At 46.2% G+C, this 27,716-nt stretch overlaps 1 protein-coding gene across 1 annotated transcript in view; it reads left to right on the top strand.

The window, feature by feature from the left end:
- The window catches only part of LOC137643797 (uncharacterized), a 182,973-nt gene extending 155,824 nt beyond the window's left edge, over positions 1-27,149 (top strand). Inside the window, 1 exon segment of the mRNA XM_068376484.1 lies at positions 24,968-27,149. Coding sequence (XP_068232585.1) covers positions 24,968-26,041 — 1,074 coding nt within the window. The 3' untranslated portion in view covers positions 26,042-27,149.
- Positions 27,150-27,716: the final 567 nt, after the last annotated feature.

The following is a 27,716-nucleotide window of genomic DNA, read 5'->3' as shown; positions in this document are numbered from 1 at the left end:
TCGACAATGAAAAGGGGGGTTAAAATGGAGGGAAGGACCAAAGCGAGGAAGATAAAATGCTGGTTATTTCGATAATGAAACGGGGCGGGAGCGTAATTTTATAAAATATGAATGCATAGCGTGTGTACTAGGTTGCATACTGGCGAAGCAGTTACCATGCAGAAGAGGAGAACGAGAGGAACATAAAACGCCGGCAAATAGAGAGCAGGAGAGCGTGCCAGGAAGCGTACTGAGAGAGAGAGAGAAATGGGGGAGGGGTGCCATGTGAAAGGGCTAAATGACTGCGTTTCTATATTTGAAGTTTGAAAGAACCAGGTTTATTTTGGGGGATTTTCCCCTAAAGCCGAATTTTGAGAGAGAGAGAGAGAGAGAGAGGGAGGGGTGCCATGTGAATGGGCTAAATGACTGCGTTTCTATATCTGAAGTTTGAAAGAACCAGGTTTATTTTGGGGGATTTTCACCTAATGCCAAATTTTGAGGAGAGAGAGAGAGAGAGAGAGAGAGAGAGAGAGAGAGTGGGGAGGGGTGCCATGTGAATGGGCTAAAAGACTGTGCATTTCTATATCTGAAGTTTGAAAGAACCAGGTTTATTTTGGGGGATTTTCACCTAAAGCCGAATTTTGAGAGAGAGAGAGAGAGAGAGAGGGGGGGCATGTGAATGGGCTAAATGACTGTGCGTTTCTATATCTGAAGTTTGAAAGCACCAATTTTATTTGGGGGGATTTTCACCAAAAGCAGAATTGAGAGAGAGAGAGAGAGGGTGGGGCGCATGTGAATGGGCTAAATGACTGTGCGTTTCTATATCTGAAGTTTGAAAGAACCAATTTTATTTTGGGGGATTTTCACCAAAAGCAGAATTGAGAGAGAGAGAGCGAGAGAGAGAGAGAGAGAGAGAGAGAATGGTCACATAAATTGACCAAATAACTAGGCGTTTCTATGTCTGAAGGTTGAAAGGACACAGGCAACATTTCGGTTGTTTCAGAAACGGCAGAATAAACATTCCGAATAAACTGCATGGCAATACATTCGGTATTAAAAAGAAACTGCATAGAAGCAGATTGAGATCTAAAACCGCGTTACTGATGAATTTTGGTTCGATGAATACGGTTTTTGAAGTTCATTTGGACCAGAAAGAAAAAAATATCCTCTGGCATTGAAGTTCCTACGAAGCATTGCTGGGAAGTCTATAGCCATTTGGGATTTTCTCTTACTTTCAATTTCGTTTTCTAAAAGGCGAACATTCTGAATTAATCTGGCCGTAAAAAATTTTCCTATTGAGTTGCATTCAAGAAAGATGGAGTGGAATTGAATTTGAGAGAGAGAGAGAGAGAGAGAGAGAGAGAGATTCGTATTAGATATAAGCTTTCTTAAATCTATATCAGCTGGTAATATAATTGTTCTTTGGTTAGCCTAAAATTATAGACCTAGCCCTACAGTTTAACTAACAATGATGGGAAATGTGCAAGGGTTAGGCCTATTTATAGACAATAACAAACTGGCTGGCTAAAATTAGATGTATAAATAAGTCATTGTTTAATGCAAACGACTGAAAAGCTTAAAAAAAAAATGCTAGCAACGAAAAGCGAGGGTGGGCGACGTATTTCGACAGGGCAACCTTAATATTGTCAGTGTGCGAAAACCCCCGCCTTCCCTTCTCCCCCTCTTCTTTCCCCCTCCTCTCCCTCTCTCCCTTTCTCTCACTCCCCTCCCTTCCTCTCACCCCTCTCCCTTCCTCTCACCCCTCTCCCTTCCTCTCACCCCTCTCCAAATAGCCTGGGAAATTTCCCATCTGCACCACCTTGGGTTTTGCACGAAAATCTCTCTCTCTCTCTCTCTCTCTCTCTCTCTCTCTCTCTCTCTGTTACGAGGCGTATTAGTTTGCGTATTTATATTGCATTAAATGTATTTATAACACGCAGTAAACACATTGATAGGCAATAGCAATTATTCCCTGAAATTTTGGCAATATGAAATTTGCTGTCTATGAATTTAGTCTTTAATTGATCAAGTTTATAGTGATTTACATGAGCGCCTATTTATCCATACATAAAATGTCCCAATCAAATTTTACAAATTTTACATGCATACAATTTTCGATTGATCTGTTCCTAATTAACTATAAAGGTTTGGCCTAGTGCTGTTAGATATTTTCCCTAATATTTATAACGATAATACAAGAAAAACAAGTTAATCTAAAATGGAAATAACGGTGTAGAAACCAATAAAATAATCTATTTGTTCCGTAACCGAAATACAAACCACGCTATTTACAAAGGGTATTACATTTAGCGCAGCTGAAATGACGAGCCAATAGTTTTTAACGAGGGTTAATTACCCCCGCGCTAGTTAGCGGGGGGGTGGGGAAGGGTAGCTTGCTACCCCTCCCCCCTCCACACACCGGTGACTTACTTCACTTCACTTTTGGCTCGGCGGTGATCAGACGAGTCTGTTCATCGCCTTCGTGACATCCTATAATTTTCTGCTTTTTCTTTTCAGCTTGTGTGATTGGTTGTAAGTTGACCTTCAGTTATTTTCTTTTATTTACTATGCGTACATGCCCTGGAGTTGCCGGCCGTCCTTGTGGGACTTTCATGTCGGACGTTGTTACGGATCCTCACACCCTCTGCCCTCAATGTCGGGGTCGACGGTGCAACCAGGATAACATGTGCCGTGAGTGCAGGGAGTGGTCTGCCTCCCAGTGGGAGAGGTTTGGCCGTCGGCGTAAGAAGAAGTCCAAGAGAGACCGTTCTCCTCCGGGGTTAGCCTTGAAGGAGGAAGGTTCTCGGGACTCTTCTTCCGCCGCCCAAACCTCCTCTGAAGCTCCCCCTCGTCCGCCTCCTAAGGAGAGTCGTCCGAGTGGGAGCGCAGGCCCTTGTTCTGTTTCCCTACCTTCGGTGGGGGGAGAGGGCGTCGCCTCCCATAGCGAGGCGGTTCCCCCTCCTCCTCCGGGGGAGGTTATTGATAATAATGCCTTATCCAGTGATGATCTTTTACAGATTTGGTCGTCCCTGGGGCTTAAGGGCTTGCCCTCCAGGGTCGCTCTTATTGACCTTGTCTCGTTGGGGGCCGCTGTTAAACAGTCGCCGGTGGTAGCGGAGGTAGACCCTCTGTCGACGTCGTGGTGACAGAGGCCTCCGACGTGGCTGGGCCTTCCGACGCAGGTGCTGTTGCTGGTGATGGTGCTCAAGGCTCTCCTCCCCCTTCCGTGCATCCTTCGAAGGGGGAAGTGAGTCCTTCGGTCTCGACTGCTGCCCAGCTTCCTTCTGAGGGAAGTGTTTTGACGGAGACTCCCCTTCGGAGGACCGATGGTCCCGACGATCTCCCCCGAGGCCGCCTCCGCCGTAAGGCTCACCGCCCTCTACGCCACAAGGGCCTCCCTTCCCCTTACAAGGGGACTAAGAGGCGTCTTTTTGGGTCTTCGTCCTCCGGGGGGGACTCTCCTCGTCAGCCTCAACCGACTGCTCCGCCCTCCTTGAACCTCTTTGCAGACCGCTCACCATCTCCTACCGGATCTTCGCCTTCTGGAGAACTCGTCACCCGACGGGCAACGGTCCCTTCGGGGCTAAGGGATTCTTCCCTTACGCGAGCAGGACTAGCGGGCAAGCGCTCTCCTGCTCGCCAGCGATCCCCTGCTCGTCGACGATCTCCTGCTCGCCAAGACTCTCCTGCTCGCCGACGCTCACCTGCTCGTCGGCTCTCTCCTGATGTTCGCCCCCCTCGCCAGCGCTCTCCTGCTCGTCAGCTCTCTTCCGAGCGTCAGCGCTCATTTGAGGACCATCGCCCTGCAGTCTCTGACCACCCTTTAGTTCCTGCGGAACTCCCTGCTCACCATCCACCTGGTCCTGTGGCTACGCAACATCGTGCTGCGCGTGTGTCAGAAACACATGTTCGCCAACGCGCCAGCGATCTTCCCGTTCCTGCTCGTGAACGCGCCGCACCATCTGTCCTCTCACAGGACACGCGTCGACCTTCTGCTCGCCAGCGATCACCAGCTCGCCAGCGATCACCAGCTCGTCAGCGATCACCAGCTCGTCAGCGATCACCTACACGCCATCGCACGACCCTGCATGATCGCCCGCTTACGCATGCTGCTGCTCATCGCACAACCCTGAACGATCGCCCTCCTGCGGATGCTGATCACCATCGCACCCTTTCACGCGATCATTCACCTGCGCATGCTGCTCGCCATCGCACAACCCTGCATGATCGCCCCCTTACGCATGCTGCTCCTCATCGCACAACCCTGAACGATCGCCCTCCTGCGGATGCTGATCACCATCGCACCCTTTCACGCGATCATTCACCTGCGCATGCTGCTCGCCATCGCACAACCCTGCACGATCGCCCGCTTACGCATGCTGCTCCTCCTCGCACAACCCTGAACGCTCGCCCTCTTGCGGATGCTGATCACCATCGCACCCTATCACGCGATCATTCACCTACACATGCTGCTCGCCATCGCTTACCATCACGCGGTCATTATCGCCAGCGATCTTCTTCACCTACGCGGCAGCACGATCCCTCGCCGTCGCGCCATCGCTTGCGTTCGTCGCCTCGGACACGTGTTCATTTACCTGCCCACCCTCACGCCCACTCGCCTGCGCGCCCGCGCGATCGCTCGCCTGCGCGCCCGCGCGACCGCTCGCCTGCGCGCCCGCGCGACCGCTCGCCTGTGCGCCCGCGCGACCATTCGCCTTTGCGCGACCATAGTTCGCGGCGAATTCCACAGCCGGTGGTAGCAGCAGGGACGCGTGCTCCTAGACGGCACTCGGGATCACCTCCATCCAAGCACAGGTTGGTAGTGCAGGACGAAGACAGGTCAGTACAGCATTCTTCCCCACCTTCTTTTCAGGCAGGTACCGTCGTGTCCACTCCAAAGGATCGCCCGATCCCTTTCACCTTAGCGAGGACTTGGAGCAGCAGACTTGGTTTGGTCCAATGGCACGGGCATTAGTGAGGGTTATGAAACCAGCACTCGCCAGCCAGGGTAACAAACCAGCGGCTGTCTCTCCTACGCTGAAGAGAAAGAGGGGAGTGGACTTCGTGGTGACTTCCCCCAGGGCGAAGTTGGTTCCCAAGAGGTCGGTCTCGAGGGTCCCCTCTTCTGCACGAGTCCTCTCTCCTTCTCCCGTGGACGAGGCCTTTCCGTCCTCAGGTGAGTCCAGTGGGGCGGTAGTCTTCCCCTCGGCACCAGGGGGGCAGACTTCACTTCAGGCAGGAGAATCGTCTCGTGAGGAAGGGGCCCCTCGAACCTCGTTGTTGGGATCCTGCATCCCTCCCAGGAGGGAACCCAAGGATTCCAAGACCATCCCTAAATCCTCTGCAAGGATTCGTCTGGAACCCACGACTACCCAGGGGAATGTCCACGTATCACCCCAGGAAGAGATTCCTGGGGCAGGAGACTTAGCTGCCACCCCGCAGGGAGGAGAACAGCAAGAGTCCGAACATGCCTTCTGGCAGGTCCTAAGCCTGATAAGGCAACTTAACAGTCTTACGGATCCAGTCATCCCCCCCCCCCCCGTGAAGGCAAAGACACGATTCTGGACGAAGTGTTTGACGTTCGGAAGGCCCCTAAGACCAGTGCAGCTCTGCCCTGGTCTCGGGGGCTGAAGAGTGCCAGAGCTAGGGCCAATGCTCAGCTCGCACTTCTTGCCTCCTCCAGTCGTTCCACTGCCGGGAACAAACTCATCCCTCCTCCTCGCCTTCAGCAGAGGAGGTATTTCGAGATCCTGGGTGAGCACAACCTCGCTCTTCCTCTCCATCACTCTGTGGAGGAGTTGGCGAAGGGAGTTCCCTTGGAGAAACACTCTGCTCGGCAGGTGTCGTTCTCGGCGGCAGAGATCCTTAACCACGAGAAGGTCGCTAAGTGTGCCATGCAGGCCACTTCGTGGCTGGACTTCTGGTTAGGATCTCTGGGCATCCTATTGCGATCGGAGGACTTGTCCAAGGAGACCAATAGGAAGGCCCTAGAGACCTTCTTGCTCTCGGGCACCCGCTCCATCGAGTTTTTGGCGCACCAGGTTACCACCCTGTGGGCCAACTCGGTGTTGAAGCGTCGCGATGCTGTGTCCGAGAGATTCCATCCGAAGGTCCCCGCCGTAGATGTGTGTAGGCTCCGACATGCCTCCCTCCTGGGGGAGAGCCTGTTTGAGCCTCAAGACTTGGAGCGAACGGCTGAGAGGTGGAGGAAATCCAGCACAGACTCCCTCCTCCACAGGGCCCTTACCACTCGGCCCTATAAGCCTCCAGCCCCGCCACAACAGCAGCAACAGCCTCGTAAGGCTCCCAAGCAGGCACCGGCAGCTAAGAAAGTGGTGTCTAAGCCCCAGCCCTTTCCAGCCAAGGTCAAGAGGGGCGGTAAGTCCTCCAGGGGAGGAAAGACTTCTAGGGGTGGCGGCCGCGGCCGCAAGCCCTAGGGGTGGCAGTCCCCCTGCATGTCCACCTGTGGGGGGATGCCTTCAGCGTTGCGTCCGCAGGTGGCAACATCACGGGGCCGATGCTTGGACGGTCTCAGTGATCGGCCAAGGTTATCGTCATCTCAACCTCCCCTGACAGCGAATCCAGTGTCGTTGAGCTCCTATGCCATGGGATCGGCAAAGGGGCTGGCCCTTCAGGCCAAAGTCGAGACCATGTCCGAGAAGGGTGCTCTCCAGGAGGTCGTGGACGGCTCTCCGGGCTTCTTCAGTCGACTCTTTCTTGTAAAGAAGCTACTGGAGGCTGGAGACCCGTCATCGATTTCTCGGCTCTGAACAGGTTTGTCAAACAAACCCGGTTCAGCATGGAGACAGCAGACACGGTCAGACTTGCGGTGAGACCACAAGACTTCATGTGTACACTGGATCTAAAGGATGCGTACTTCCAGATCCCAATCCATCCGTCTTCCAGGAAGTACCTGAGATTTTGCCTAGACAACAAGATCTACCAGTTCAAGGTGCTGTGTTTCGGTCTCTCCACAGCTCCTCAGGTGTTCACCAGAGTGTTCACCCTGATTTCGACTTGGGCGCACAGGAACGGCATTCGTCTCCTTCGTTACCTAGACGATTGGCTGATCCTAGCAGACTCGGAGTCGACCCTTCTTCGACACCGAGACAGGCTTCTAGATATTTGCCAGGATCTGGGGATCGTGGTAAACCTCGAGAAGTCCTCTCTGCAGCCGTCCCAACGACTGGTTTATCTAGGCATGCTAATAGACACCAATCTCCACAAAGCCTTTCCATCAGACGACCGGATAGCAAGGCTGAGGAGGGTGGCGGAACCTTTCCTCAGACGAAAAGAACTCCCCGCCCAATCGTGGTTGCGTCTCTTAGGCCACCTATCCTCCCTGGCCCGTCTGGTTCCAAACAGCCGCCTCAGGATGAGATCCCTTCAATGGCGGCTCAAGTCCCGGTGGAATCAAGGATCCGATTCCCTGGACATTCTGATCCCAATAGGGTCTCTGGAACAGACGGACTTGCAGTGGTGGCTGGCCGACGAGAACCTGCGAAAGGGAGTGAGTCTTCTCGTCCTCCCCCCGGAATTGACTCTGTTTTCGGACGCGTCAAAAGAAGGGTGGGGGGCGCACGTTCTGAACCAGAGGGCCTCAGGCCTTTGGTCAGAATCAGAAAAGTGCCTACACATCAACCTGCTAGAATTGAAGGCCGTCTTTCTGGCCCTTCAACGGTTCCTGGCGGGTCACTCCGTGGTGGTGATGAGCGACAACACCACGGTAGTGGCTTATATCAACAAGCAGGGAGGCACTTTTTCGCAACAGCTATCCCATCTTGCAGTAGAGACTCTGAGGTGGACCGAAACCCACTCGATAACACTATCAGCTCGCTTCATTCCTGGCAAGAGGAACGTGCTCGCCGACAGTCTGAGCAGGGCTTCGCAGATAGTGAGTACCGAGTGGTCTTTGGATCCTCAGATAGCCAACAAAGTCCTGACTTTGTGGGGTTCCCCGACGGTGGACTTGTTCGCGACAACCTTGAACTTCAAGCTGCCCCTGTACTGCTCACCAGTCCCGGACCCCAAGGCACTCTGGCAAGATGCTTTCCAGCAACGGTGGGACAAAATCGACGTGTACGCCTTCCCACCATTCTGTCTGATGGGAAGGGTGCTCAACAGGACCAGACTATCGGTCAACTGTTCCATGACTCTAGTAGCTCCGCTATGGCATCACGCGGAATGGTTTCCGGACCTTCTGCAACTCCTGACGGAACTCCCAAGGGAGCTTCCTCCACGACACGAGCTTCTCAGACAACCCCACTCCGGTGTCCCTCACAGGGCCGTAGCCTCGCTTCGGCTTCACGCCTGGAGACTATCCAGCGTCTCCTCGCGGAGAGAGGCTTTTCGCAACAGGTTGCGGAGAGAATGTCTCGGCACCTGCGAAGGTCCTCTGAGGGAGTCTACCAAGCGAAGTGGAGAATCTTTTGTGGTTGGTGTTGTGGAAGGGGTATCTCTCCACTCGATGCCACTATTCCAGCAATAGCGGACTTCCTTGTGTATCTGCGAGAAGAAATGCGCCTTTCTGTCTCGGCAGTGAAAGGCTATCGCTCAGCCTTAAGCTTGGCCTTCAGATTGAAGGGCGTGGATATTTCTTCATCGCTAGAACTCTCTTTACTCATACGTAGCTATGAGCTTACCTGCCCCCAGTCGGAAGTGAGACCCCCTCCTTGGAACGTGGTTCGAGTCCTCAGGTCTCTCAAGAGACCTCCCTTCGAGCCATTACGCCAGGCCTCCGATCGCCACCTGTCTTGGAAGACGGCTTTCCTACTCGCCTTGGCCTCGGCCAAGCGAGTTAGTGAACTTCATGGTCTCTCGTACGACATCGCCCATTCAAGGGGATGGGGGGAGGTAACGTTCAGGTTCATCCCTGAGTTTGTGGCCAAGACTCAGAATCCTGGAGTGCCGGATCTTCGGTTCGACTCTCTCAGGATCGCGAGTCTCCGTTCTGTAACAAACGACCCAGACCAGCTGCTACTATGCCCAGTGAGGTGTCTGAGGTACTACTTGAAGAGAACGGCTGCAGTCCGTCCTCACGTGCGAGCTTTGTTTGTGAGCACAGGCAGGACAAAGAGGAGGGTCACCAGGAACACCATCTCTGCTTGGATTCGAAGGGTTATCCACCATGCCCTGAATCCTGACCCTCCTCCGTCACGTCGCCCTCGGGCCCACGATGTCAGGGGTATTGCTACATCCCTGGCCTTCAAGAGAAACTTCTCTGTGACGCAGGTACTTCAAGCTGGGGTCTGGAAGCGTCAAACGACCTTCACAGCCCACTACCTGCAAGACGTGACCCACAGGAGCCTCGATACGTTCTCTATCGGCCCTGTGGTGGCTGCACAACAGCTGGTCTAACCTCAGGCTCCTTTTTGGACAAGTAGCAGTAGGTTGAGGGCGTTGTTACCCGGTCTTAGTCTGTGTGAAGGAAAGAGTATGTCTGACCCTTACTTCTTTCTTCATTCTCCCCTCTCTTGGGGAAGCAGCATCCTGGTCCTCGCATAGCTGACCTCGACCTCTGCAGGTAACCCATGCTTCTTTGTGCTCCTAGTATTAAGCTTAATACTGTTGCGTCTCCCATACCCTGACGAGGTGGTATGGGGAACGTCCTATCCTAGAATTCCTATCTGAAGGTCTCAAGGTCAACTTCATAGGACGAGTCACACTCTCCTCCTCACACTACTTATGTAGGCCACTCGTTCCTAGCGATGCTAGGAACCTGTGAGCTACAGGGGCTCCCTCTCTCTAGTGCTGCTCACTAAGGGATCGAGCCCCCGGGCAAGCCGAAGTCAGTAAGGCTGGGGACTTTCCACCCTTCCTAAGGGGTAAGTCACCCTTTGTAAATAGCGTGGTTTGTATTTCGGTTACGGAACAAATGACAAATTCGAAGATAATTTGTATTTTTCCTAACCATACAAACCTTAGCTATTTACACATATGTGCCCGCCATCCCTGACCCCCAAGTCAAGTCCTACCTCTAAGTGAAGTGAAGCAAGTCACCGGTGTGTGGAGGGGGGAGGGGTAGCAAGCTACCCTTCTCCACCCCCCCGCTAACTAGCGCGGGGGTAATTAACCCTCGTTAAAAACTATTGGCTCGTCATTTCAGCTGCGCTAAATGTAATACCCTTTGTAAATAGCTAAGGTTTGTATGGTTAGGAAAAATACAAATTATCTTCGAATTTGTCATATTAAGCTGATTTATCATTGTTTAAAAATTGTGTACCAATTTTTCACGTTTGTTCGATCATAAAACATGTTAATCGCTTTAAAATATTTTATCTTCCATTTTTCCTTTCCTCACTTGACTATTTTCCCTGTTGGAGCCCCTGGGCTTATAGCATCCTGCTTCCCAACTAGGGTAGTAGCTTAGCAAATAATAATAATAATAATAATAGTAATAATAATAATAATACCGCTTGGTGCAAACCATGGGCCTACACTGCAAGGCTGGGTAATTCCAACTGTTTGATTGCAATACTCTCCTCAATCTCTATACACATACATGCAATATATATATATATATATATATATATATATATATATATATATATATATATATATATATATATATATATATACTGTATATGTATACATACACGTGTGTGTAATTGTTTCCTGCCATCCGGAAACGAGACACTCACAAACTGTCAAAACTACCACATTTTAGTTAGAAAAGGGAAGGGAATGGGAACAGTTGAATCTGTGACCGCCTATATCTTAATAAATGGTAGTCATTTTTGACGGGTCGCATCCACTAGAGTTTTACGGAGACATGCAAGTCATGGAATTATTCTTTATGACAAAATTCTTTACCATAATTTTTTTTCCAGTGTTGTTGATTATTATTATTGTGGCACTAGTATACTTACTCGTTGTTTCCTTTTCTTAAGAAGATTAAGTTTAAAGGATTGCAGTAGCCTATTGGAAAAGTCCCTGCCTGTTGTTCTGCTAGACTGGAGTTAGTCCCGCTCGAGCTTGATAGTTTATTGTAGTTTCTGCAACCTCACCATCCTTGTGAGCTAAGGAAAGGTGGCTTTGGGGAGCCTATAGGTCATGATGAGCCATTGCTTGGCCCTCACTGGTCCTAGCTTGGGTGAAGATGGGCCTTGGGTGCTGATCATATGCATGGTTAATCTCTAGGGCATTGTCCTGCTAGGTCATTGTCACTGTCCCTTACCTAAATGGCAACCTTTAAATCCCAATCCTAAATGTCGCCTAGGTGTCATTTTGCTTATTGACATTCTTCCAATTTATCTCGTAAGAGACGAAGACATGTGCCTCTTATTAGGGTTAAACTTTCAACTTTATTGTAATAGAATGGCTAGGTTTTGTTAATGCATTATTCCCCTAGTAATAGTGAAATATACAAAAGTTCATTTAGTAATAGTAAATAGTAACAGAATTATTTAATCTTTAATTCCTATCAGTCTTACGTAGGCTTTAGTGTACCTTCTCTTGTGTTTGCATTCTGGTTGTTTCCTACCACAGATGAACTGGAAGGCTGAAATGTTGGCGAAACTCCAACTAACTATTATACCGCTATCGTGTACGGCTTTTGACTTAATTTTGCTGTAATAAACCAGGGAAAGTTATGTGTACGCTCTCCACCAGGATAGAATAGAATATTAATTCGTCAGCATTTACCGGCATTTAAACAATAGAATAACAACTTAAGCTTGAATTAAATTGCATTTAATTATTTCTTTGCAAACTCTCGTTTGTATAACTCTGATTTACTTAGGACAAAACATAATTGTGCTCCTGAATGATTTTTATTTCATAGGGTGCTAAAGCTGTTAACACACTCTCTCTCTCTCTCTCTCTCTCTCTCTCTCTCTCTCTTTTTTTCAACATATCTTTAAGAAAAAAAATAGCCCACCTCACCGTTCAAACCCAATTATATTCAGATTTTGAGAGTTCTTGTTTTTCCACCGGTTCCAAGTCAGATCCTTCCTTAAATGTCATCAGACCCTAGTTACTTTTGGCATAGAATACAGGTTTTATATGTAGATCTATCCCGCTCTCTTCTTATCCTTCCCTTCTGCACTTTTCTTTCACATACTGCTCATATTTGTTCTCAAAATTACCCCATCACTTCAATAAACTTGTATTTAGCTCTTCTGATAGTTCTCTCTCATTTATTTCTCAAATTATCTCGTTCCCTTTTCATCTCCTCTTTACTCCATACATCTATATTAACATTCTCATCATGAACATATCAAACTTTTATCTGTCTCTTCTGTACAGTAGGCCTACAGGACTACGTCTGCCCCGTGCATCATTGCAGGTCTCAAATCTTTTACCTAGTCTCTTACCTTTTAACTTCACCCCTATTCACTAAGCAGCAAAACATTGGATACTTTATTCCAGTTCTTTCAGCCATCTTTTATCTTAAGATTTATTTCTTTCTTTAAGTTCCTGTCAATTCCAAGCAAATAAACTTGTTGCTCTATAAACAGATTTTTAGCGAAGCGAAAAATCTATTTTTAGGTGAGATAGCCATGTTGTCCTGATGGAAGGTTCCTTCAGTAGCTTCCTAAGGGTATATATGACTACAGTAGATATTCCCAGAGAATTAAACTAAAGGTTTCACAGAATTCTAACTTCTGGCGCGAGTATTCATAAGGTTTCCCTTTAGGATATCGTATAATAACAGAGGACGTATGCTTGACACGCCACATAGCTATCTGCACCACACTTAGCGTTTATGCTTCAATGGGGAAGTAGGTGGCAAGTTATGGGAGGAGCCGATACAAGGTTCTCCTCCTCCGTTACTGTTACGGTACTCAATGACGTAATGAACGACGTCATGTTTGGTCGCCATCTTGGCTGATGTCACGACCGCGCGCCATCTCCATCCCTTCCGGCGTCTGGGCCAGCCTCCATGATACAATAAGATAGGGAGGGGCCTGTCAAGGCCTGAAATAGAGAAAAGGGCGGGTCCATCAGGACAACATGGTTATCTCACCCAGAAATAGATTTTTCGCGTTGCTCAAAATCCGGTTTTTGGGCTCAGGCCATGTCATCCTGATGGAAGTGTACCAGAGAATTACCCTATCGTGGATTTTTCCCTTTTGTTGTGCCTTCGACTTCTAGACAATATTCCTTTGGTCTAGTGACCACAGAGACCTTGTGACACCGTTTTAAATCACTTCAGATAAACATGAGCTATGTTACCGCTTCCTGCCCCCCCCCCCCCCACCCGGCAGGGAGGAGTCCTATTGGACGTAAGGAAAGTCTTAAAGTTGCTTGATAAAGGAACTCATCCAGCATCAGAAGTACCTGCCGGTCCTGGAGCCAGATAGGAGATAAGGCAAGTACAACGTGTTGGAACAAATTACCTTAGTCTACTGTAGATCATTTTGTATCAATAAGGAACAATAGTATATTCATTGTAGATGAGTTTTTATCAATAAGGAACAATAGTATATTCATTGTTCATACATAATTACATGTTATAGAGGGAATTGAAACTCTCAAACAGTATTTTATTACAATATGAGGGCGAAATAAGATGCACGAGTAAATTAAATTCTTGTATTTGGGCAAAATAAGAATTAACATACATAAATGTAATAATTGTAATTTGTAATGGAATGCAAATTAGTTATATAGACTTAGGACATTCAATAGAAATAAATGTGGTATCAGAAAAGGAAAACTTGCCATCACACAGGTTAATTCCATAGGAATTATAAAGTCTTTCTAGAATGTCTTAAAAACACTTCATGTTAGGAACATGTGGCACACGTGTTTTAGTCTATGTGACTTCACCTTAGTATAAGAACAGTCCGTAGTGTCACATGGTGGCACTATTCTCACTATGTTGTACACTAGGGTCAACACAGACATCCTTAGAGTTAAAGTCCCAATAACTCACTGTCCATCACAGCACCAAGCAGCAGGTTTTAACACACTACCTGCAGCTACCACGTATCTTTTCAATTCGTGCACCTGCTTCGCGTAGTGTCTTGAAGATTTCCAGCCTGTGAATGAGTGAAGACTTTCGAAGTCCATTGACTGGAAGAAATTCAGGGAAGAGGCGACTTTCCTGGGATCGTGACCTGCGGGTGTACTGTCAGGATCCGCTCTGCGAATGAAGTAGGTGATCTTCGCCCTTAGTTGTTTGAGTGACAAATCAGAACCCAAAGTTTCCCCTTTAAAGAGCTGTCCTCCACCTTAGTCTGAAGCTCTTTGAAGATAGACCTTTAGGCCCTCCACTGGACACAGAGAGACATCTTCCTTCAGCGGGCAGATTCTCCAGGGACCCCACGTTTTAGTGGGTATCTCGTTCTTGGCGAGAAACGTTGGGTCAGGAAAGAGGGTGAGCTCGCTTGTTTCTGCGAACTGGATCTGGCCCTCTTCTCTTGATAATGCCACAATCTCACCGACTCGAGCTCCCGAGGCGAGCAAATAAGAAAATAACTTTTTGAGTTAAATCTTTCAGAGGGCAGGTTCCATTGTCCAAGTCTGAGGCAAAATGGAGCACCTTGTCAAGAGCCCAGGAGATGGGTCTCAGTGGCGGTGCGGGTCTGAGTCTAGCACATGCCTTCGGCAGCTTGTTAAAGATGTCACTAGACAGGTCTATTTGGAAAGCATAAAGTAAGGATCTTGTCAGGGCGGATTTGCAGGTGGAAATCGTGTTGGCTGCCAAGCCTTGTCCATGAAGGTGAATGAAGGAGGACAAAAAAATCCATTGATATCTCTGTAGGATTTCTAGCCTTGACAAAGGACACCCATTTCTTCCAAGATGACTCGTACAAACCTCTTCTTGGCGGCTAGGGAGAGAAAATCATGAGATGAAGGTCTCGGGTTTTCTTTGATGAAGCGAAGACAGTCGACTTCTGAACTTGTTGGGTTAGCACTAGGTCCGGCAGGGGAATTAGCTTGGGTTGTAACTCCAGGATCAATGGGAACCAGTTGCTCCGGGGCCACTTGGGGGCCACTAGGGCCGCTATTCCTTGGAAGGATCTTAGCTTGGTGAGGACTTTCAGCAGAAAGCTGGGTGGAGGGAACAGGTAAATCTTGGTCCATCTGTTCCAATCCAGGGACGCCATGTCCACCGCTTCCGCTCAGGGGTCCTCGTATGGGGCCACGTAGCGAGGAAGTTGCTTGTTGTCGCTTGTTGCGAAGAGGTCGATCTGCAGTTCCGGGACTTCTCAGAAGATGAAGGAGAATGAGTCTGCGTCTAGGGACCATTCTGACTCTATCGGGGTTGTCCTGGATAGAGCATCCGCCGTCACGTTGCGGAATCCTTGTAGGTGAACTGCTGAGAGGTGCCATCTTTTCTTTTCCGCAAGGCCGAAGATGGGCAGCAACACTTGGTTGAGTTGGGGTGATCTTGAGCCCTGACGGTTGAGACATCTGACCACGACGTCGCTGTCCAGGGTCAGTCGAATGTGGACTGAGGGGCGTGGGGACAGCCTCTTCAGAGTAAGAAGGACTGCCATGGCCTCCAAGATGTTGATGTGAAACGTCTTGAATAGGGGAGACCATGTTCCTTGAACTTGCCGTTGATGGGAGTGACCCCCCCATCCTTCTAGCGATGCGTCCATATGGACAACGACCGAGGAAGGCGGTAGTTGAAGAGGTACCGACCTTTTCAGGTTCTTTGCCTTCGACCATGGCTTGAGGAGTGATCGTAGCTGGGTCGGTAGAGGTCTCTCGAGATCTCTTCGAGCGATTGATGCGTATCTTCTCCAAACTCCCGATGCATCTTTTAGCTGTGCTCGTAGCACTGGGTCTGTCACTGAAGCAAACTGAAGGGAGCCGAGCACCCGTTCCTGTTGTCGTCTTGAAATCCGTTTGGATTTGAAGAGTCTCTTGACAGATCCTGCTATTTCCTTTCTCTTCTTTAGTGGAATGGAAAGACGGTGTGACTGATGATCCCAATGGATTCCCAGCCATTGGAACTTCTGAGCTGCAGAAAGTCGAGACTTTTCGGTGTTGATCTTGAAGCTAAAATGTTCCAAGAATTGGATCACCTTTGTGGAAGCTTGCAAGCATTCTTCTTCGGATGTTGCCCACACCAGCCAATCGTCCAGGTAAGCCATCACCTGGACGCCTTGTAAGCGTAGCTGTTGAACGATCATCTCTGCGAGCTTCGTGAATATCCTTGGGGCTATGTTTAGCCTGAAGGGCATGGCTCTGAAGGCGTACTATCTTCTTTGAAGCCTGAATCCTAGGTAGGAGGTGGTCTGGCGGTTCATTTGAACATGCCTGTAGGCGTCCGCCATGTCTATCAAGACTGTGTATGCCTTTTGAAGCAGTAGGGCTCTTATATGCTGAAGAGTCAGCATTTTGAACTTATTGTTCACTATGAACTTGTTGAGAGGGGACAAGTCCAGAATGAATCTGAGTTTGTCAGAGTCCTTCTTGGGAACACAAAATAGTCTTCCTTGGAACCTGGTAGACTTTACCCTCTTGATCACCTTCTTGCTCCAGAGTTCTTGGACGTATTCTTCCAGGATGGGGGTGGGGTGTTGGAAGAATTGGTGGAAAGCTGGTGGTGGTGTTACCCAGCTCCACCCTAGTCCGTTCTTGATGATGCTGTGAGCCCAGGGATCGAAGGTCCAATGATCCTGGAAAAGGCGGAGTCGTCCTCCCACCGGAAGCATCTCATTGCTTCTGGTTGCCCGAGGGTTTACCACCTCGGCCGCTTGCTCCCCTTCCTCCTCTCCCTCTGGAGGGACGTCAAAGGAGTCTCTGCCGGTGCCTCTACCTCTGGGACGAAAGGTAGTAGACTGCCTTTTGTAGGCAGGCGTGAAGGCTGGTGACTGAGCCATCACCGGCTGGGGTACCAGTTGAAAGGTCTGTTGGGGCTGGGCCACCAACTGGGGAGCGGTGGGTGCCGGAAACTGGCGTTTTAGCCTGACATTACTGAGGTCGAGGCTTGTTTGGTTTCTTCTTAGGTTGGGGGCCTTCATCCTGAGAATATTTCCTTTTCTTAGACATGCCCCACTTGTGGAGAAGGTTCCGGTTCTCCGTGGCGGCCCTGTCAACGATCTCTTTCACGAGGTCATTGGGAAAGAGATCTTTCCCCCAAAGGTTGGAGGAAATCAGTTTCCGTGGTTCGTGTTTGACGGTGGCATCCGCAAACACAAACTCTCTGCAGGCTCTCCGTGCCCTGATGAAGCTGTAGAAGTCTTTAGTTAGGGTGGCGAGGTGGGTCTTAGCCAAGACCATGTAGAAGCCTGGGGTTTGTTGTTCCCCGGCCATCGTCTCCATTTGCACCTGGAGGGAAAGGGAGGCAGCCAGCCTCTCTTTCGTATCCTGCTCCTAACGTAGAAGGTAATCGGAGAGCTTAGGGAGGTTCTCGTTGAACTACCGTCCAGCGATGTCAGCCTCCAACTTTCCCACGGAGATAGTTAACTGGATGTCTTTCCAGTTCTTGTCGTCGGGAGGGAGGGCGAGGGAGAGGGGCCTACATTCCTCCAATGTAGGGCAGGGTTTCCCTTCCTCCACCACCTTCAACACTGCTACAAGGGACTTCTCTGCGAATGGGAAGACCATGGTGGCAGGAGCAAGAAAAGACGGGTGTTTCTTGCTTAGGGCCGGCACCTTGGAATTGGTGTAGCCCTTGCTCTTTAAGCAGCCGGCTAGCAGAGCTTGAGCCTTGGCATGGTCAAACACGATGACCTCTTTAGGCTCGGTTTCCTCCTTGGAAACGGGCTCGGACTTGAGACGGATGTAGCAGTCCGGGTAAGCCTCGAAACTCGGCGAGAATTCCACCTCTTCAAGGGGAACTGCGCCAATCTTGTTGACAAAAATCCTGCCACTCGTGATAGGCATGTGCTTGGCGTTCTTCTGGAAACCACGCACCCACTTGCGTAGTTTCTCGCGAGCAATGTCCCGGGCCTCCGCTGACGGGGGGTCCTCGAACACCTCGTTGGGCAGGTCCTTGCAAACAGTGCAGACCTGCGGGTCCCAATATCGAAGAGATCCTTGGATGATGGAACAACTGGCGTGGGTTCGGCACGCCAAGTGGCCGTAGAAATCCGGGCGCCGAACACTACAAAAGGCGCTCTCACACCGGATATACTCCTCCTGTAAAGAAGAAAGGGGTACATGAGTATTGGGAAGTCTATAACATTGACTTAAAGCAATCTTAGATTAGTCTTAAAGTAATTTCAATTACCATATAAAATTCCTTTCCAAGTGTAAGCTTAGGATAGGTAAGCTGGAAATGAAGCAGGAAAGACACATACTTGTGAATCCCGCCCAGCCAATTGCCGCGACCTTACACCACTAATAACTCTAGGGCATTCTTTCAGGTAAGTCCTAAGGGGGAAGTTATCCAGTAGGGATAAGTAGCACAGCTAGTACGTACTTCCTCCAGGGTATTAGTAATGGTGAAGGGGAGAGAGCCGAGTTCATTCAGCATAGTGAAAAGGGGAAATGATTATCCCCAATTCGAGTAGGTCCCGTCAAGGGGACTGCGCATGGATGCACAGAGTATGCTAGAAAGAATTTACTGCATAACTATACACCATAGTTTTCTGACTAGGGTATGTACTATACCATAGATGTACTGGCTATCATATATAGCTATACAATAGGCACTGCCGGCGCATTGCCGGCAGGGTAGAAAAAAGTGACAGTCCACTGTCGTAACATGAATTAGGTGGAGCCGGCAACCCGCCGACGTGTCGGGAGTACACCAGGCGCCGACGAGTCTCCGAAAGAGAGTAACCCTTTCCAGCCATCAGTACATATGGCGGGGAAAGGGCGAGAGCTTTGGGATTGATGGCAGACCGCCGGCAAGACAGCGGCCCCCGGCAGTCAGCAGGCAACCAGCTGTAGGTACTCCAACCCTGACTTCAATCTATGGGCCAGAGTGGAGACCTAGGCTAAGCTGTCGGCCGTTGCCGGCAGAGTGCAGTGGACCGGCACTTGATTGAGAGAGAGAAAGCATGGAGGAAGGAAGAGGGAAGGGCAGCAGCTCACTACCCTAACCTTGCCTTCCTCGAGAAGGAGGGTTCAAATGGAAGGAAGAATATTGTCGGGCTTCCATCCAGCCGCAACCGAGTTGGCAGTTTAGCTAGAGTTGCGGATGGCGGTCCAAGGGAGGGCCGAAGAACACTCTAAGATAGGGAGGTCTTCTGCCGGCAGACTGACCTGTCGTACGCTATCCCATAGTTCAACTATATGCGGGAAGCTTAGCAGTTCGGACTAAGAGGCGAAAGGACCGGGCCGACCCCACAACCCGCTGGCACTTGGTCGAGTTGTAGGACGGTGCACAGAGGTGTGATGGCTAGGTCATCACCAAAGGACAGAGGGGGACGGGGAAAAGGGTCCTGAGAAGGAGTGCAGGGGTTGGTGTGAGCCTTCCCCAACACTCCAGGGGGGAGTTCTGTTTCAGTAACGGCACTATCCCAAATATAGGAAGAATTTGTTCTCCAGCCTAGGGTAGGTTAGTACAGTAAAAGAACGGCATTGCCATGCTGTCCCAAACTATAAAGAAACAGAATCCCATGGCCTGCCTAACCTAGGCTAGGGGAAGCATATCCCCAGCCCGGAGAAGGCAGGTGTAGGACAAGTCGCTAGGTCACAGGGAGGAAGGGTCGTAACCCTACCAGGTGTGGCCTAGGGGGGAAGGGCAGAGGCCCCCACCTATTGCCGTCCAACGGGGACCCCAAAATGAGTTCATCCCCCTAATGGGGTAGCTGGGGGCAAACCACTGATACTCTAAGGTTCTGTCCCCAACTCAAAGCTCATGAACTAGGGCAATGAGTAGGGAAAGAAAATCCTAGCCTAACCTCACCTGAATGCGATTCAGGGTAAGGAGCGCTAGGATGTAGCCTAGGCTAAGTCAGAGGGAGGAGAGATTACCTTAGTACGAAGGTAACCGGGGAGGTGAGAAAGTATACAAAAGCCCTCAGCCTTAGGTTAGGGGCAAGGGAGACGACTACCAAGATCATCGAAACCCTTTGTATACTTCCTAGAAGGAGAAAAACCCATATGCAATCACTGAATCTTATATGTATAAATGCCTAATATCTTCATTTCATAATTTGACACTAGGAACACTTATTATATCATGCATGAAAGTAAACTAAAACGCCTAGGCTATCGAGCCTAGGGGGTAGGCTAGTACTTCTAGCGTCGTAGATTCGGCAACCTACATTCGCCGAAAACGAATACTATCGGCATAATATAACTAATTCCTCGCAATGAAGACTAAATAACTAATACTGATATTAGTTATGAAACCGGGAAGGTTGTTCTGGCTAACTAAATAAAGCATGCGGTGCGAACAACAGCGTCAGAGATGCCTCCGGTTAAGGCAACAGCTCCGCCACAAAACATAGTATTTAAAGATAAAAATACATTACTTTAAGGCCAGAGCTGATTTATACAATATAAGAATATGGTACTCAACTTTGCAGAAGCAGGAGAGGCTGAAGATTGCGACATGATGAAACTAATAGCGAACAACTGGGAAAAACCACCTGGTCATAGACGCTACAAGCGAAGGAATGGAGATGTCGCATGGTCGTGACGTCAGCCAAGATAGCGGCCAAACATGGCGTCATTCATGACGTCATCGAGTACTGTAACAGTAGCTGAGGAGGAGAACCTTGTATCGGCTCCTCCCATAACTTGCCACCAACTTCCCCATCGAAGCGTAAACGCTATGTGTGGTGCAGATAGCTATGTGGCGTGTCAAGCATACGTCCCCTGTTATTATACGATATCCTAAAGGGAAACCTTATGGGTACTCGCGCAAGAAGTTAGAATTCTGTCAAACCTTTAGTTCAATTCTCTGGGAATATCTACTGTAGTCATATATACCCTTAGGAAGCTACTGAAGGAACCTTCCATCAGGACGACATGGCCTGAGCCCCCCAAAAAATTTTTTTACCAGCTAATGTCTCCATTTTTATCTTTATTAATCTTAAGGCACTTAGTCATACTGGCATATTTTAGATTTTTTACCTCTATCGTTCTTATCCACTCCTCCAGCTTTCCTTTTACACTCTTTCTGCTGGTATTTCTGAGATGTAAGTGGTCTTCAGAAGCTTCAACACATCCATCAACCAAACTTATCCACACAAAATACATATATGAAACAAACAACCAAACAATTCAGGAGTACAATTTCACCACATTCTTCCCATCTCCCTTTTTTCTTCCTCCTATAGTATAATTTTGTATAGCAATTAGCTCAACAGTGTAGTACTGTGCATCGTTCATAACCAGACAGGTAGTAAGGCATCCTTCTCACTGTAGAACCCCTCCACATACTAAGTGCACTCTTCCCTAAACTCTTTGCACTTAGGGGTACAGTTACTGGGATTTCGAAGACCCATCAATTATTGCTGGTGGTGTGGCAACTTCGTTATGTGGAGGTGCATGGGGCACGGTAATTCAATATGCTGGAGAGGAAAGTCGTTGGATTGACACTGTGGCCTCTCTTTTGTGTGTCACATTTGAGCATACCGACCGTTGGCATGTAGTAATATGACGGATTCTAGAAGTGGCTAGTACTATGATGTTGTCACTGCACTTCAAAGCAGCAGTTAGACTGTTGACGCAGCATCCACGGGGGGAATACTTGTCCAAAGAATGCGTTTCGCTAGAAAAGGAGTGTCTTCAACAGAAAGCTCTCTGGCATGTAAGGATAATTGAAGCTATTGTAGCCTTCCACCTGTCCATAACTACAGGGATTATGTGCTGACAAGTAGCTAGTTGCTACCTCTCGATCATGTAAAAACTTTTGGCACTTATCAAAGGTAAAAGCTAAGCCACTGTCCAAGTGGATGCATACAGGCATTTCCAAAGACACAGAAAAAGGAAGTCAAACGTTTGATGTAGTTTCAGTGTTTTTTTTTTTTTTAGGGGAAGGGGAGTAAGAAACAGCTGTCTCATCTACGACTGTGAGGATATAGCTGTTCTTTCGTTTGGCTGGCAGTAGTCTCTTGAAGTTGATAGAGGCTTTCAAATGGGCAAGTAACCTCGGTTAATGATGATACATGGCTTTACTTCAACATGTAGCACACCTGCAGATAACCAACTTCAAGACTTCCATTGAAAAAGAGAAAGTTCCAGCACCGGGCTATGTGCAGATGGTGGAATTCAACGTCCATGTCGCTTGTCGCTATGTTAAGTAGTGACTGAGACAGAGCATCTGTGACGAGGCTGCAAAAGTCGGGGTGAAAGAGAGATGGCAAGGGCACAAAAGGATAGTTCTAATCTCCAACAAAGTATTTTCTTATTCTTCATCTTTCTCATATCTTGTGTTCCAACATGAATCACAATTATAAGTCTTGAAATGGATGGCAAGAAGAGTAGGTGGAGGAATCTGACAAATGGTCTCCCACATGGCTCCATCCTAGCCGTATTATTATACAACCTCTACACAAAAGACCTACCACAACTCCAGGACATCCGAAGGTTTATATAAGCTGACGATCTCTGCACTGCAATGCAGTCATGGTTTTTAAAACCACTGAAGAAAGTGACGAGGGCATTATCATATATTACAAAAAATGGCATCTTAGGAGATGCCGTCCAAAAACCCAGGTATGCTCATTTAGTCTTGACAACCACCCGGCATACAGAAAACTGAAATTAAAATAAGGAAATGTAGAACTGCAAAAAATCCACAGCTAGTCTTTTCTATCTTGGTGTCACTCTTAATAGAACACTGACTTTCAAGAAGCATTTTACCAAGCACTATGAAAAATAGCATCCACCGAGTGGGGAATTGATGGACAAAACTTTAAAGTATACAGCATTTAACACTCAAGTTATTCCACTGAAGAATCTTGTGCTACTGTTTGGGAAAGATCAAGCCACCCCAAAAGTGTATACCGAGCTAAATAAAGCCTGCCAACTAACCACTGGTATGCCGAGAGCAACATCCCTACCAGCTTTGTACAGACTAGCCAGAATCACACCACCTGACATCCGTTGAGATGCCATAGCTAGAAAGGAAAAGACCAAATAAGCAAATGATCCCAGGCATCCACTCTACAACCATCGCAAAACAAGAAGGCATCTAAAATCACAGAAGAGCTTCATGAGCTTCTTTAACTAGAGACCTCAGACCTATGAAATTAGACTGCATAAATGGAGAGTGAGTGACAGTCAGACCACTAACAATGCCCTCCATAACCGTAGTGAAGACCTGCCCTGGGGATTCTCCCTTGCCAGAAGGAAATAGGTCACCCTGAATAGAGGAAGAACAAAAACTGGTTAAGACAGAGGATAACCTCAAGAGATGTTGTTACACAAGTGGTGTTGAATGACCCTGCGGGGAGCCAATCTAAACAAATAATAGTATTTTGTAGCTGCCCACCTCTTTGGAACAGCAAAAGATAGAGCACTCGATTGGGTAGAAAAATGGTGCAATAAGATATGATGACAGACTATTGAATAGTACCCAGTTAAGTGTTGAACAATCAGGAAGTGGTGCCACTTATGTTGGGCTTCAGCTATAGTAAATGCCTCTTGTTCAACAACAGAGTGGTAGCGCTCTGCAGGCGTAAGTCAACGGAAGGAAAAGGCAACTGGTTTGCCATTCTAGGTCAAGGATAATGCTATGACCTCCAGTGAAGCAGCAGTTTCAACTACGAATGGTTTACACTACTGTCATCTATTGCAGCTCTTTAAGGTTTATTAAACTGAGGTATGTAGACTTCTTCGTGTGTTTCAACACATAAACCAACCAGAATTTCAAATGATACACAACTGAAAAAGAAAGAATAGAGTATAATAATTTCAGCACAGTTGGAAAGTTCCATACAATCTGCCAAATGTGTGTACTAGTGACCATTCATGAATGCCTTGGGAAGTTGGAATACTGAATTAATGACCAAGTTAAAGCAGCAAGGTCTCTAAAGAAATCTTGGAACTTATTGAGGATTCAACAATCTTTACCCCTGTTTCTATTTTTAAATAACTGTCAGAATCAATTCTTGAATGCATTTTATCTACATTTTCTCTCGCATAGTACCTTCACATTTCCTGCTATGGCAACCAATGTTTTTCATATTTTTTCTTCTTTTAAATATGATACAAACATTGGATACTGTTGATGTGACAGGCATAAGACCAAATTGTTCATCTCCAATCTCCAAATAACTAGATTTCTTCTTATACCTTACATTACATAGGTGAATAATTAGCTTTCCTTTCCCCTACAAACGGCTCTTGCAATAAGTCTCGTAAAACGACTGTGGCTTCTCCAGGACTTCCTACTTCCTAGTTAGGGCCTGCTACTCTTCCATTCTTTATTTCTATTCCACATCATCTTTACCCCTCTACTTATCTCTGATTAGGTTTTAGTTTTACCAGTAAGTGTGCATGGAGTCAGTTTGGTCTAATATCACAACGGCTCTCGAATAAAGTTACACCAGCCTTAGCTCCATTTACACATGGCACTGTACAATATACTGGTGCTGAGTATTCTCATCTATAGTGCTCTGAAGTTTTTGATAAACTAATGTCATCTATGGCACAAGAAGAGGGTGTAACAAACGAAAATGTTTATACACTTTCATGTACATACAACAATAAGTGGTGGCATGTGGTCTGAAACTGAGATTTATGCTCACAAAGTATTTTACTACAGTACAGTATTAGATTTCCTCTTTAAATCAGTTTTTTCCTATAAAATGGAAAGGGCGTCCCTTTGGGCTTAAGGGCTATGCGAGAATTTTTTTCATATTGACAAACTGATAATGGAGGTACCTCTATTGTAGAAAGCTTACACAATCCATATGTATTTGGACATTTCCAAAATGAAATAATGTGAACATTAGCATAGTTATGAAACTTGTAATTGATTTTATATAAAAAAAAAAATGTTTTTAAAATAAAAGTATTTCTATCTAATATTCTTGGAACAAAAACTTTAATTGGCTACTGTCCATTGATGATGTCCAAGTGTTAATCAGTTAGGCTTTGAGATTTGTTTTTTTGGATCAAAATTTACTAGAAATATTGATAAACTGCTTGTCTAATCATGCTTTGTTTCTTGCAGGTTTTTGTATTGCTGCTCATTGTGGTTTCAATATCAATCTTGGTTACACTTATGATATTCGGTTTCAACCTGCAGTTTTTTTACAATTCCGGAAGTGACATCACCGATGGGGTCATTCACGTAGAGCAATACGAAACCCCTATAGGACAACCTGAAGGGTTAATTGATATGTTCCAGGAAGATGGTTTCTTGCTGGATAAAAATCTTAATACTGCCGAGCTAGAAAGCATTTACGAGGTGTTACCTGGTGAGGAAGACTTTGCTGAAGAAATAGATTTTCATTCATCTACAGGAAAATTTAAAGGAAAGGAGTTCATGAATCCACTCTTGAATGGAGATGGTTCCCTAAAAGGCAATTCGAAACCCACGCGCCAGTCGGTATGTAGCTCGCTCGACTCTAAAGTAGCGGGAGCGTGTGGGAAGATAAAGCCTCTCTTACTTAAACTATTGTTCAAATCCATTTTGCTTTGCCAGGAATCTGAAGATATATTAATGCCAGGTTATATTCAAATGTACAGGTACTTGAACAGTTTCCTGAGCAGCTTTGGTGGGTTTGCAGCTGTTCAGACAAGGATGCTAGAGGACAGGGTTAACCAATTGGAAAGTTATACTTTAGGTGATCAAAAGCTTGATTACCATAAACTTTTTAAAATGGTGTACTTTGAAGTTGCATCTGGATCGATAAATAACACTGATCCGTTCTCCGCCACGATACTATTTACCTGTCTTCATCGTCATTTGCAATATCTAGCTCTAACCTTAGAGTACATTCTTACAATTCACCCTGATCAGAGCTTGCAACTTGCTTTTGACACTGCTTATGAGAAGACGCTTGCAAAGCACCATACCTGGATAGTCAAGTCCATCTACGACGTTGGGATGAACATGCTTCCTACGAAAAATCAGGCTACTTTGCTGCTCAGCATAAGGCAGGTTGAAAAGGTAGCTATACCAGAACTTGAAGAGAGTCTGAGCCTGGTGATATCAGAGTTAACAATATTAAATGATTTGGGTGAAAGCATCCTTAATCAAACAGATGTATTCTCCGTAATTCCTGAACAGGTTATAACTTAAATTGTAAATTTAATATTTCATAATACAGCTGCAAATTTATTTAGTTGTAATTTAAAGAAATTTAAGCTTGACATGAAAATATTTTATAATAAAATATTTATTATTTATCAATTAAATGCTCTAATAGTATATTAAAAAACTCCAAAATTTTGACATGTTCAGTTGTGTATTGCTTGGAGCTTGAATTATTTTTGAACCCATAAATTTTGCAATAATACACATCATTAAATAAAACCTTTTAATTTGACTGTAAAATCCTAATAATTTTATATACCCATGCAACATTTTCATGAGGAAAGGTGATGTTTTCATATGTACACACCAAGGACTTTCACAGATGAGTTCAACAAATTTTTCATTATTCCCAGAGATATGACATACTTAAATATGAACAAATATGAGTGACATTCCCATATATACATAAAAACAATCAGATCTTCCTTTGAAATTTTAAAATTTATAACGTTAAAGGGATTTTCAGAACTGTCAATGTGAAAGTATTTAAGATGTCGAACAATTATATATGTAAAACAATTTTGCATGTATACAACTGACTAGACAGAGTAGACTGATATGTGTTTGTTTGATCTTGTTAAAATTAAATACATAGGTTTCAAATAACCAAAATTTGTTTTGTTATAATTACAGATTCAAAAATTACCATTGTTTCAACTTAATGTTTAATCATACAATTTTATAATTACAATGGTTTCAAATAACTAAAATATTTTATCTTGTTAAAATTAAATACTTTGTTTCAAATATAACCAAAAGAATAAATGTTCAGTTATACAATTTTTTTTTTTTCATTACAGTCTAGGAAGATCTGACTTTTCAAGGCTGAAAACATTGAAAAACAGAAATTGCTCAATGAAATATGCTCTTTTTAAACACCAACAACAGAAGCAAATGTTTAATTACTACCTAAAGTAAACTACTGTATTCATTATTTATAGATGAGAACAAACTTGTATAAAAATGAAACAAATAAGAGATTTTTTCCTTTTAGACTTGCTTGGACTAGTATTTTAAAGCTGTAGCTTAAAATATTTTTATTAAATTTACCAAAACATCTGGTGTAAATGTTCTGTTAAGGGTTAAAAGAAAAAGAGGGAGGCAATCCTGTTATATAGCCAGATCTTCATGAAGCTTTCACTGGGAATTTTTGTTTAACTCTGACTCGAAATATACACATAGGGTAAAGGAAACTTTACAGCAAGTACAAGGACAACTATTTCATGGTATTATATTTGTGAAACGCATCAGGACGCTCATTCCATGCTTTTTACGTCTTTACAAACATCTGACTTATATCGGCTACAAATTTACTTTATATTCATGGTTAATTAATAAAATTTTGGCTACTGTACTTCTAAGCATGTAATTGGCTCCTGCAAATACAATCGTCCTCAGAATCACAGGTGGGGAGGTAAAGAACATTCACTTCATAAATAGATTCAATTGAATTTTCAAATTTAATTTTTTTTTTGTCTTGCTCTAATAAACACTAGCTGTGAACTTTGTAAGTCTGTCCTTATCAGATCAAAATTCCTTACAGTTGTGTTTTATTTTGATGCAAACTATACGTCGTTGATTATACATAGACTAGCTTTAATTGATCAAATAATCTTCACTTGATCAGTAAATAAAGCTATACTCATTACATTCCTTTTAG

Source organism: Palaemon carinicauda, chromosome 7 (assembly GCF_036898095.1).
Source record: "Palaemon carinicauda isolate YSFRI2023 chromosome 7, ASM3689809v2, whole genome shotgun sequence".
Classification (NCBI taxonomy): Eukaryota; Metazoa; Arthropoda; class Malacostraca; order Decapoda; family Palaemonidae; genus Palaemon; species Palaemon carinicauda.
The sequence above is the reverse complement of the archived record's forward strand: the minus strand, read 5'-3'. Positions and strand labels throughout refer to the sequence as shown.